The sequence below is a fragment of the Rhinolophus ferrumequinum genome, chromosome 4 (genome assembly GCF_004115265.2).
Source record: "Rhinolophus ferrumequinum isolate MPI-CBG mRhiFer1 chromosome 4, mRhiFer1_v1.p, whole genome shotgun sequence".
Classification (NCBI taxonomy): Eukaryota; Metazoa; Chordata; class Mammalia; order Chiroptera; family Rhinolophidae; genus Rhinolophus; species Rhinolophus ferrumequinum.
In genome coordinates this window covers 27,917,773-27,930,364 of record NC_046287.1, presented here as the reverse complement: position 1 = coordinate 27,930,364, position 12,592 = coordinate 27,917,773, and the positions used below count along the sequence as shown (strand labels likewise).

The following is a 12,592-nucleotide window of genomic DNA, read 5'->3' as shown; positions in this document are numbered from 1 at the left end:
ACTAAATGTTCTGCTTCCCAGGGAGAAATTTCTTCTTCTCAATCTCCACTCTCGCGTTCCAGTTTTGGCATGCTACCAAATATTATAGGAAATCATCTACGTACTTAAAAAACACTAAATTGCCAAGTGGTCTCTATACAGGGACAGTTACAACCATCCCTGTACTAAACATCTTGCCCATCATTGCCCTAAATGTTCTCTAGTTATGAGCGATTATGCTGTGCCCACAGTCAGTCCTCCACCCTGCCTCCTGCTCCCCTACGAAGATTTGGGGTTCCTTAAAATGTATTATAGATCCAATGCACAATTAACACCTGAATTCACCTACACTTCGGGTTAAAATGTAGGTGGTTGTCCTCTAGCCCAAAAAATCTGTCACTTGTAATACTGCAACTACATCCAGGTTGCAAGTCAATTTACAAACCAACTCTAGAAACAAGTTAGGTTTTATCTGCACATGTATCTGATATTCTGTATAAACTCAGTTGTGTTGATGAAACTTTATAAACTTTATCAAAGCTGTTCTGTAGTTACTTCATCTCATGAATGTCAACCATTTGTGTGTTTTTTTGTTGTTTTCAAATCATATTGAAAGAATGAATTGAGATTTTGGATTAAACAAATAATAAATTTTATTTAAATTGTTAAAGAATTTGGGGAAATAATCTTATTCAGTGAGATAGTTGTTTATGGTTAATGGTCTTTTTAGAAAATTGACATTATCAATTAAGGTGATATCAATTTAGATGTCTATATAAATAAGATAGGCATCTCAAATCATTTCTTGATCTTGGACATCAAATGCTATAAGAACAATTTTCATTTTATCAAGTGAATAGTGTCAAAAACCATTTCACAGTGCATTGAAAAAAAGAAAAAAAGAAATTTAGTCTTTGAAAAAAGTTATATCCTCCATGAAATATAGTAAAATAAGGAATCACAAATTGGAAGTTACATATTGTATAATTTTTTTAAAAAGGTAAGACATTAAGTAACTGCACATCAAAAATGCTGATCTTTAAGTGGTGCTTGAATGTGAAGATGCACAAAACAGAACCTCATTGCTAATCTTGTGAGCGCTTTCTACTTGCAGTCATGTAAATCGTTTGCAATGGCTTCACCCCTATTACTTGTGCCTGGAAACAAATAGTAATCAGACCTTCATCCTTCAACCTGTGTTAACCTCACTATGTTCATCAGCTATGATAGCTACAGCTACAATAGTATTACTTATCCAAACAAAGCTTATATGAGATAATCAATGTGAAATTACCTAGTAAATTTTACTCTCTACAGTTGTTATGTAAGCTTGCTGTTGTTGGTCTAAGACAGTGATAACATGGTGATACGGCTGCATCAGGTTTCTTTCTGTCCCTTTTCTGCTCTGCTAGGTTGATCTGGACTCCAGGCACATTGGTTGGGTGACAAGTGAACTTCCAGGAGGGGATAATCACATCATCAAAATTGAATTAAAGGGCCCAGAAAATACACTGAGAGTTCGACAAGTAAAGGTCTTGGGCTGGAAAGATGGCGAAAGCACAAAAATTGCTGGCCAGATTTCAGCCAGCGTGGCGCAGCAGAGGAACTGTGAGGCTGAGACTCTGCGAGTGTTCAGACTGATTACATCTCAGGTGGGGGTCCTTCTCCTTGAGACATATCCCAGCACAGCATATTTTATTTCAACAGTAATATTAAGAGGATAACAAAATATTTTGTAGAACTTATTAGAGATTGCTGGCTACAAATGTGGCCAATTTTTTCTTCTCATAGCCCTAAACTTCTGTGTGTCGTTTTACATTCATAATTCTGAAAAGTAGTGGTGTATAGCAGGAATAACAGTAATACTGTAAAGCCTGCAGAATCAGCTCATGAGTCCTCTAGCTTTCACAGTGGAAATTCCTGCCATCAATTTCTTCTCACGTGCCTGTCTTCATCAGGTATTCGGGAAGCTCATCTCGGGAGATGCTGAACCTACACCCGAACAAGAGGAAAAAGCACTATTGTCATCACCTGAAGGAGAGGAAAAAGTATACAATGTATTTATTTGTATTCCAAAAATATTTATTTCCCTTTTTTCATTTTCTTTTGTTCAGTGAAATAATCCATGCATTGCTGTGTATTTTAATGGATAGGTGATATTAGTTCATCTGCAGTTAATAATTTTTACTTTAATTAGAAAGAAGATAAAGTAACTATCAAAAGAAATCCATTATCCATGTGTGATCTAGCTAGTGTATAAAGTAACAACAAAATGTGCCCTATACCTTGGGCTGTTGTATTCAAATGTTAGTATTTATAAAATTAACTTACTTATTGTGCTGTGCACCATCAGTTATCTTTTCCTTCCTCTGTTTTATCTGTCTGTCACAGTCCAGCTAAAAACTACTGTCTTCTCCATGAACCTTCTTTATGCTTTCCCCCAAACAAAAGCCTTTTTCCCTTTGCTAAACTTCATAGTAAGCTCTGTATCTCTTCTTGGTTTTTCTCTTATGTTTATTTGTATACATGTTTTATCTCTTCTTCTACTGAATCATAGCTTCTTAAAGACCAAGTATGTGCCTGGTTTGTCTTTGTATCCACCATGGCATAAACACTCATGTGTTCAGTAAATTTTTATTGGAATAGCCTGTTCTTTATGCTGTTCTTGAAATTTCTTCTAAAATGCAGTTGCTTGGTCTTATTTGGTGTAAACTAAAGCACTATACCTAAGAGGAAAACCTCATTCATTTCCAAAATGTGAAGTCAACTCTGACTAGTCTCAATATTGTTGTGTCTTTAGATGTTACAAATAATCGCCTTAGCAGTCTTTTGAAAGATAATTTAACGGATTTACCTAGTCTAGCCCTGTGCCTTCTGCTGCAATAATTTCTAAATCATCCACATATTTCTATTTAGGGTCTGTAAAAAAATAAGGTTTCATAAACTCTGGTAATTTCTTCCAGCATCTTTTGCAGATAGCATTTGAATGACTATATGACTATGTAACTACTTATTAAATCTACTGAATTTTAGCAAATAGCAATTCTATGCTAAACAACCATGAGAATTGGTACCAAGGCCTCAGAAACCTTGCATGCTGTTCTTAGATATGAACCTTCTGTGCCCCCCCAATAAATCAACAAAGATACTATATAGTCTATAATCAACTTATTGCACATGTGGTAAGATTTCAGAATACATTGAGTTATTGTGCCCTGAAGTGTTCAGAAAAGGCTTCTAGGGGATATTGAACATAAGTTAGACCTGAAAGAGAATGAATGAAAGTTAGATTAACAGAGAAGATGGGAGCCAGAGCACACTGGAGAGACTGGAGAGTGTATGCTGAGGTGCTATGGCTGAATAGGAAAGAATGCTAGCAGTTGGTTGGATGCCCGTGAAATAACATAATGTTAAGAGACTCGTTTTTTAAGTCAATTGTTTAACATACAGTATACATGCCAAACAAATCATCCTTTTCATAAACTTTATCATTCAGTGAATTTTGACCAATGTATACAGTAGTGAAATCATCACCACAATCAAGTTTTAAATGCATCACCTCATGCTCCTTTGCAGTCAGTGCCCTCATTTCGTGCCGAGACCCTGTCAACCACTGAACTGTGTTCTGCCCCTGTAATGTTGTCTTCTCCCAGATGTCATGCAAATGGAACCACATAAAATGTAGCCTTTTTATCTGATTTCTTTCACTTATTGCAATGCTTTTAAGATTCACCCATGAAACAGCATGTATCAGTTATTTGTTGTTTTGATTGCTGAGAAATATTCCATTCTGTGGATTTACCATAATTTGTTTATCTTTTCACTTTCTGAGGGATATTTAGGTTGTTTCTTCTATTTGGCTATTATTAATAAAGCTGCTGTGAATATTTGCATACAGATCTTTGTATACATGTTTTCGTTTTTCTTGGTAAGATTATTGGATTGTATGGCAAGTGTAAGAAACTTCCATACTCTTTCCAAACTGAACCATTTCACATTTTTACCAGTAGTTTGAGTATTCCAGTTGCTCCACATCCTCAACGGCACTTGGTATTGTCATTCTTTTTAATTTTAGCCATTCTAGTAGGTGTGTAGTAGTATCTCATTATGATTTTGATACGGATTTTTCTGCTGATTAATAATGTTGAGCAAATTTTCTTGTGTTTATTTGCCATCTATTCTTAGTGAAGTATCCAAATATTTTACCCATATTTTTATATTGGGTTATTTATGTTAGGTTATAAGATTTTTTAAATATATTTAGGACCTATATACCTACATTACCAAATACATATGTTCAGATATTTTCTCCTAGTCTGTGGCTCACCTGTCAGAGAGCAGAAATTCTTAATTTTGAGGAAGTCCACTTTGCCTATTTTTTCCTAAGCGACCCATGATGTTTGTGTCTTATCTAAAACTTTAGGTCACAAAGATTTTCTCATGTTCTTCTAGAAACAGTTTTAATTCCTTTGTTTAGAGCTATATGCATTTTAAGTTAGTTTTTCTATACATTGTGGGGTAAGGCTTGCGGTTTATTTTCTTGTGTACATGTCCAATTGTTCACCACCATTTGTTGAAAAGACTGTTCTTTATCAATAATCAATTCACCCTAAATGTGTAGATCTGTGTGTATGTGTGTGTATACACACACATACACACACGATGCCAAGAAAATGTATACACATTGTAAAAAAGGAAAAAACTGTATTACTTGTAATCTCAATGTATGCCAATAACAAAAGACAAATACAAGTCACGTTTGACTTCTGCAGTTACAAGAGATGCTCAAAATGGTTACCATCAGCATCCAGATACTTCTTAAAATGTGTATACGTTTTCTGGGCACCGTGTGTGTGTGTGTGTGTGTATGTGTGTGTGTGTGTGTGTGTATGCGCGCGTGTGTGTGCGTGTGTGTCTCCTTACACCAACATCAGACTGTCTTGATTACTGCAGCTGTATAAAAATCATGAAATCAGATTCTAACCTGCTTCTTTTTCAGAGTTGCTTTGGCTATTCTAGGTTCTTTGCATTTCCATGTAAAGCTTAGAATTAGTTTGTCAATTTCTCCCGACCTCCCTCTTCCCCCAAAAGGAACATGCTGGAATATTGATTGGAATTGCATAAAATTGATAAGTCAATTTGGGGAGAATTGACATCTTAATCATATTGAATCTTTCCATAAACGTGATACAATCTCTCCATTTATTTAATTTCTGTCAGCAGTGTCTTATAGTTCAGTGTAGAGGTCTTGTATACATCTTATTAAATTTATCCGTAAACATTTCATGTTTTTGATTGTGAATGGTATTTTTTAATTCACTTTCCAGTTCATTTCTAGTATATAAAAATACACTTGACTTTTCTGTATAATATCCTGTGATCTTCTTAAATTCACTTATTAGTTCTTGAAGCTTTTTTATAGAATCTTTGGGATTTTCTTCATAGGTAATCTTGTGGTCTGCAAAGAAAGTTGGTTTTACGTTTTCCTTTCCAATATATATGCCTTAAATTTCTTGTGTTGTTGCAATGACTAAGATCTTCAGTACCGTGAGCTTGATTATATAACACACACACACACACACACACACACACACGTATGTATCGTATATATGTATATATAATGTGTATATAATTTTTTTAAATTCCACATATAAGAGAAATAATTCACTGTTTGTCTTTCTCTCTCTCATTTATTTAACTCATCTTAATGCCCTCTAGATCCTTCTATGCTGTAGTAAATGGCAAGACTTCATTCTTTTTTATGGCTAAATAATATTCCATTTTATGTATATACCACAATTTCTTTATCCATTCATCAATTGGTGGACACTTAGGTATCTTCCATATGTTGGCTATTATAAATAATGCTGCAATGAATAGAAGGGTACATATAACTTTTTGAATTAGTGTTTTCAATTTCTTCAGGTAAAAACCCAGAAATAGGATTACTGGATCATATGGTAGTTCCATTTTTAATTTTTTGAGGAACCTCCATGCTCTTTCATAGTCACTGCAACAATTTACATTCCTACCAGCAGGGCACAAAGTTTTCCTTTTCTCCTCATCCTCACAACACTAGTTATTTTTAGTCTGTTTGATAGTAGCCATTCTAACAGGTATGAGGTGATATCTCAGTGTGGTTTTGGTTTGCATTTCCCTGATGATTAGTGATGTAGAGCATTTTTTCACGTACCTGTTGCCCATCTGTATGTCCTCTTTGGAAAAATGTCTGTTCAGATTTTTTACCCATTTTTTAAATGAGATTTTTGTTGTTGTTGTTGTTGTTGTTGTTGTTATTGAGTTGTATGAGTACTTTATATATTTTAGATATTAGCCCCTGATCAGATATATGATTTGCATATATTTTCTCCCTTTCAATAGGTTACCTTTTCATTTTGTTGATGGTTTCCTTTGCTGTACAGAGCTAAAAAATTGAATTAGTCCCACTTATTTTTGGTACTTTAAAATGTCAAATACATCAATTTTATTCAAAGAGTTTCTTTGTTTTCCTTTTTTTTATGTAAAGGCAACATCTGATGCTGACTTGAAAGAACATATGGTTGGAATCATATTCAGCAGGAGTAAACTAACTAACTTACAAAAACAGGTTGGTTTATAGCCATTCCATTCTCTTCATCAGTTTTGGTTTGTTTTTAGGATGCGAAGTATTTTCTAAAATTTATGGAGGCTTTTTGATGCTTACCCTTTTATAGGCCCTGCAGAATGTATCTGCCTTTTTCTAGAGAAGGAGTGTATTTGCATACCTGTATCACTTTAAAGATTAGTGATGAGTGTTAACTTTCTTACCTTACTACTCTCTTTTATTTCTTATTTTCAGGTACATTTTATTTTACTGTCAAATGCCCAGCTATGTCAGATTTCATTTGTATTTCCTGTGTTCCTTTTCCCACCGTTTTTTTGTTTGTTGGTTTATTTTGCTGAACAATTATAACTAAACCAGTATTAATATTTTTAATTATAAGGAGATGAGGAGTAGCTCTATATTATTCATGTAATGGAATACCTAAATGACATAAAAATTAGCTTTTCAAAAATCAAATGAAATACTGGTTTTAAACTAGCCCATTATTTTAACTTTCAATACCATTAAATCTTTTCAATAAATAACATAAATTTTTTTGTGCTTTATTTTTTCAACAGCAATTCATTGAATCTCAGATGTTACCAGTTGTAAAATGTGCTGTTGTTTTATATATCACTAAAAAAAATTTGCTGCCAATTAAATTGTGAATGCCATCAATTATAAAGCACATTTTGAATAGAAATGTTATAATGTGGGGAGAAATGTGACTTAGAAGTGATAAAATGTGGTAATTTGTTTTTGTTTCGTGTCTTAAACCATAGGCAGGGGCATTGATAACTTGTCTATAAGTAGTTTCTGCATAGTAGTTGACTGAAATATTCCCATTTTTAGTCATGGTTCCCCGAGTTTTCCTTAATTGTTTTTTAAGATGAGTTGAAAGAATGATGTGATGAAGAATTAACTAGAATATAAACGGATAGTCTTGTCTTACTTTTTTTAACTAGGAGTAGTAAATCAGACTCACAAATGTTTTTACATTGTCTTTATATTGCCCTCAAATAGGTATGTGCTCACATAGTCCAGGCTATTCGCATGGAAGCCACCAGAGTTCGTGAAGAATGGGAACATGCCATATCAAGCAAAGAAAATGCCAATTCTCAGCCCAATGATGAAGATGCCTCCTCTGATGCTTACTGCTTTGAGCTGCTCTCAATGGTTTTAGCACTGAGTGGCTCTAACGTGGGCCGGCAGTATCTGGCTCAGCAGCTGACTCTGCTCCAGGATCTCTTTTCCCTGCTCCACACAGCGTCTCCTCGGGTCCAGAGACAGGTGACTGACTAGTCAGGCCACTTACCTTTTGGTTTATTTTGTTACTGGAAACTTTGTTAAAAGTTGAAGTAGTTAAGTGTAAGGCCTTAAGAACAGAGTTTTATTTTATTATGTCTCAGGTTTTTGGATTGTATTTTAACTCCATGCTTTTTATTTTTGACTCATTATATGAGAATATGGAAGAGCAAAATATATTTGAAGTCATAGAATGGAAGCTAGATTCATTTTTTAAAATGAAAACTTGAAAACACCAATCTTTAAGTGGAATTCTTTCCTTTAATTTTTATTTTTACCAGGTGACCTCCTTATTAAGACGAGTTTTGCCTGAAGTGACCCCTAATCGTCTGGCCAGCATCATAGGAGTGAAATCCCTCCCCCCAGCAGATATTAGTGATATTATTCACTCAACAGAGAAAGGAGATTGGAATAAGCTAGGTATCTTAGACATGTTTCTAGGATGCATTGCCAAAGCTCTCACAGTACAGCTAAAAGCCAAAGGAACCACCATCACAGGAACAGCTGGCACCACCGTGGGCAAAGGAGTTACAACGGTTACCCTTCCTATGATTTTCAATTCCAGGTTGGTCATTGCAGCTGTTTTTAGTACTAAAATAGAACATAATGAACTACTGTTTAGAGAATTAAGACATGATTTCAAATTCTGCCTTGTTTACTTATTCACCAAAAGAAGCCATCAATTACTGACCCATATATAAAAAAGGATGCTCTACATAATAAAAGTGTCATTTTGAGTTAGTGGGGAAAGGAATCTGCTGAATATTTGACCTTGGAATACTTCCCATGTAGAACAAAACAAAATGTAGGCCCCCACCTCACACCATATACAAAAATAAACTTGAGATCAGTTAAAGTTTTGTATATGTTTCTTTTAAAACTCTACTAGGGCAAATTATAGAAGAATATAAATAAAACTCTACTAGGACAAATTATAGAAGAATATGTTTTATAATCTTCAATTTGGGGAGACCTGAAACAAAACACAGAAGCCAAACGTCGGAGAGGAAAATATGCACAGATTTGGCTACATAAAAATGAAAATTAAATGATAGACAATATTTTTTAAATGTTTTAAAATACAAGCAATTGACTTGGAAAAAATATTTATAGTAGACCTGTATAGTAGACAGTGAATTATTAGGCCTAATATAAGAAGAATGAGTACAAGTCAATGAGAAAAAGACAAACAACTGGTAGAGAAAAATAAATGACAAGAAAAGTTAGTTCAGAGAAGGAAAATTACAATGCCAGTAAACAATTGAAGAGACTTCAGTGGTAATCAAAGAAATGTAGATTAAAACAAAAGGAAAGTGTCTTTGCATTGGCAGCATTATGAAGAAATAGGCATTTTTAAATGATACTTACTGTAAATTGCTATAGTTTTTTTGAATGTCAGTTTGATAGCATGTCACTATATTTAAAATATGCATATCTTTGCCTACCAATTCTACTTCTGCAACTATTTCCCTCAAAAAATGTTCATATATGTGCACAAGATTTTATATATATATAAAAATATATATATACAAGATTTTATATATATATACATATAATACACATATATACAATACACATATATACATATATATGTATACATACATACATATTGTATGTATATACATACATACAATATATATATATATACATATATACATACTATATATACAAGATTTTATATATATATGTAAAGATGTTTGTTACAGAATTGTGTGTAGCAGCAGAAAATTGAAAATTGGGAGACATCTGGAATAATGCTGCTAAAAGAGCCAATCCATGATATTAAGCAAGTAACACCAGAATATAAATCAGTGTATTGCTCCCTTCATCTCCATAGACTTGCCAGGGGGAAAAAATGTCAGCTGAACTAAACACAGTATGCTCTGGAATATAGTTGACATATTCTTGTGCAAGCTCTTTATTATCTCTATGTAGACTAGTAATAAACCGTTTGTGGTCTATGGATATGCTTTGAATAACATTGTTCTAGAAGATGCATACAAAAATATAAACAGAAATATTTCAAGGGGAGCACATATCAAAATAGCTCCTCTCTTGAGGTTGAAGAGACAGATAATGGGTAATGTTTCGATTAGTTTTCTTTTAAGACACTTTAATTGATTGACTCATTTAGAAAATTGAAATGCTACATGCTGAAATAACAGTTTTCATCTTATTCATTTGTAACTATCACTGATTAGTTTGTAAATGCTGACTTTTCTTTGTAGCTACATTCGACGGGGTGAAAGTCATTGGTGGATGAAGGGCTCAACTCCTACCCAGATCTCAGAGATCATCATTAAACTCATTAAGGATATGGCGGCAGTAAGTTCCCATCATGTTGGCACGAATGTCAGTGAAGTGCAGTAGAAATCTGATTAACAGAACAAGCAGCTCATTCTCCTGAATTGATAGAAGTGCATTATGTTGTTTTGCTTATTGAAAGGCCTTGTTTAGTAGGTTAACTATTGCACCACTTACCTTTTCAGTTAGCGATACATTTGTCCTTTGTGTAAACTATGTTCATTTCAGGCTTCCCAGTTAATTTACTTGAAGTTTTCAAGATTTTAAAACTTAAAAAATAATAATAAGTATATATTCTTTGAACCCTAGAAAACAGCCTGACTCCAAAAACTTAAAGGAAAAAAAGGAGCTCCCCAAAGTGGAAGTTTCTCATTCTCTTCGGTTCTCCTGGTTGATACTTTCCTTTATTGATGTCCTATACCACTGTCTGTAGATACTGTCTTTATGGGGAGATCAGGGAGTGTGAACTACAGGAAATGACTTATCAGAGACCCTGGCTCTTTTTGGGTGCTCCACAAGGTTACATTCCTCACCTTCCCTGATTTCCAGGAGTCCCGGGCTGAGGAGGTCTGAATACTGTGGATTATAGGTTCCTGAGAGGTAGAGTAGACAGCAGGCATTTTGGAGGAGGAGAAATCTGAACTGCCCCTTGAAAGACTGATAGCATGTGGATATGCGATGAGGGAAGATATTCTGGGAAAATATATGAAGTCGTATTACTTTTCCCAACAGCATGGACATTTCCTCAAGCAGAGAAATGGAGAATTTTTTTCAATTCTCAAATAGGCTTTCTCAATACATTCATTGAATGAAAATGTTTAGGAAAAATGTTTAGGCACACCTAAATTCTATAGTAGTAAAGTACTGGTGTTCAGTAAAAATCAAGTTAGAAAATTTAGTTGTAAGTTGAACCCATTTGTGCTCTTGGGTTCCATAATACTCTTCTAAAGCAATTATCTTAGCTGTATAAATTATTTCATATTAAATAACAATGTTTTATGATCAAAATTGCTCAAGCATAGATACTACCTTGGTACTTCTGGTTTTATCTAAATGTAAAAAGAAAGGCCCTTGAACTCTATAGAGAAAGGGTATTGAGAACCTAAATTTGTATTTACTTTTCTTTTGAATCATCAAAATAGTGATTAAATAGAAGTTGAATTTTTCATAGGGTTGTGAAGGATTTTTATTTCAAAAGTATATCCCTTGATCTACAATTCCACTAATAAATCTTTTGGGTGAGAGATGTTATTTAAGAGAATAGAACTTACTACTATAATTACACATTTCTGGTTGCTTATTAAATTATTCTGTCCTACTCAACAGGGTCATCTGTCAGAAGCATGGTCCCGAGTAACAAAAAATGCCATTGCAGAAACCATCATTGCCTTGACCAAGATGGAGGAAGAATTTAGATCTCCAGTGAGATGTATTGCAACAACTAGAGTAGGTGTTTTTTTTTTCATTTGGTCTATATTGTTTCATGTTCTTTTTCAGTAATGGGTTTGAACAAATTTGAATCAGTAAGTCAGCTTAATCCACTTTTTTGTTTTTTTAGCATTTTATTTATTAAAAAAGCATGAAGGGCTTCTTTGAATTATGAACTAAGTATAGGGGCTATCAATATTCCCTATTGTGTTCTTCATCACTTGTTTTTGTTATTATATAGGAGGCTAAGGATAAAATAATTAGAAAAGGCCAAACTACCTTATCTGTCAGTGTATTCTCTTTCTAATGGTGTATTGACTGTAGCTTACACAGTACATTTACTATGAGCATTGTGCTGTGATAAACTGAAGGTCCTTCGAAGACCAGGCCTTCCCTGCTCCATTTTTGCATGGCCCAGTTGTCCTAAAGTAGGGCCCGATCTGGATTTACAGGCCTTACTTTTAAAAAGCAAACATTTTGTGCCCAGGGTAGAGTGAGGCAGAATCTCTTAGCAAGTGGGACTGCATGAAGAGGAGACATCTATGGGAATTTTTAACCTACCAAATTTCACATCCCATGAGCTTCCGGCAGAGATTCGAGATTTCCTTGAAGCAGGGCAGTGTGACAGCTTGAGGAAGAAGTAAATACTGGTGCAAATTGCTTAAGTTAATCCTCAGAAGTCTGGAAAAGAAGATAAATTATATTTCCCTAGGGGAGAAAAAGCCAGTGTATGTTGTATTGTTAGTGAATGTAACATCTGAAACAGTTATTTTCACAGGAACCAACCTGTGAAAGGCATGTATTCTTTTCCTTCATTCTGCACTCCCCCTTTTCCTGATGTACTTTATTTTTCTTTTTCTGGCCTGTCCCTATTTTTCCCTCTTTTACTTTTCATTTCCAGTGACACTCAGTGCACTTCTTAGAGTTGAGACAGTTAATTTTTTTTTTCAGTAATGAAGAAATATACCATTTTGTGTAAAACTGAAGCTTGCC

At 34.3% G+C, this 12,592-nt stretch overlaps 1 protein-coding gene across 11 annotated transcripts in view; it reads left to right on the top strand.

Annotated features, from left to right (window-relative positions):
- MYCBP2 (MYC binding protein 2) overlaps nt 1-12,592 on the top strand; it is a 248,084-nt gene that overhangs the window by 220,305 nt on the left and 15,187 nt on the right. For 9 of the 11 annotated variants that reach the window (XM_033105219.1, XM_033105215.1, XM_033105218.1 and 6 more), the window contains 7 exons: nt 1,392-1,631; nt 1,938-2,036; nt 6,506-6,586; nt 7,586-7,852; nt 8,149-8,432; nt 10,096-10,192; nt 11,498-11,617. In XM_033105219.1, the coding sequence (XP_032961110.1) occupies nt 1,392-1,631; nt 1,938-2,036; nt 6,506-6,586; nt 7,586-7,852; nt 8,149-8,432; nt 10,096-10,192; nt 11,498-11,617 (1,188 nt within the window). The remainder of the gene's footprint in view (nt 1-1,391; nt 1,632-1,937; nt 2,037-6,505; nt 6,587-7,585; nt 7,853-8,148; nt 8,433-10,095; nt 10,193-11,497; nt 11,618-12,592) is intronic. The other 2 variants (XM_033105211.1, XM_033105221.1) reach the window with 1 other exon arrangement.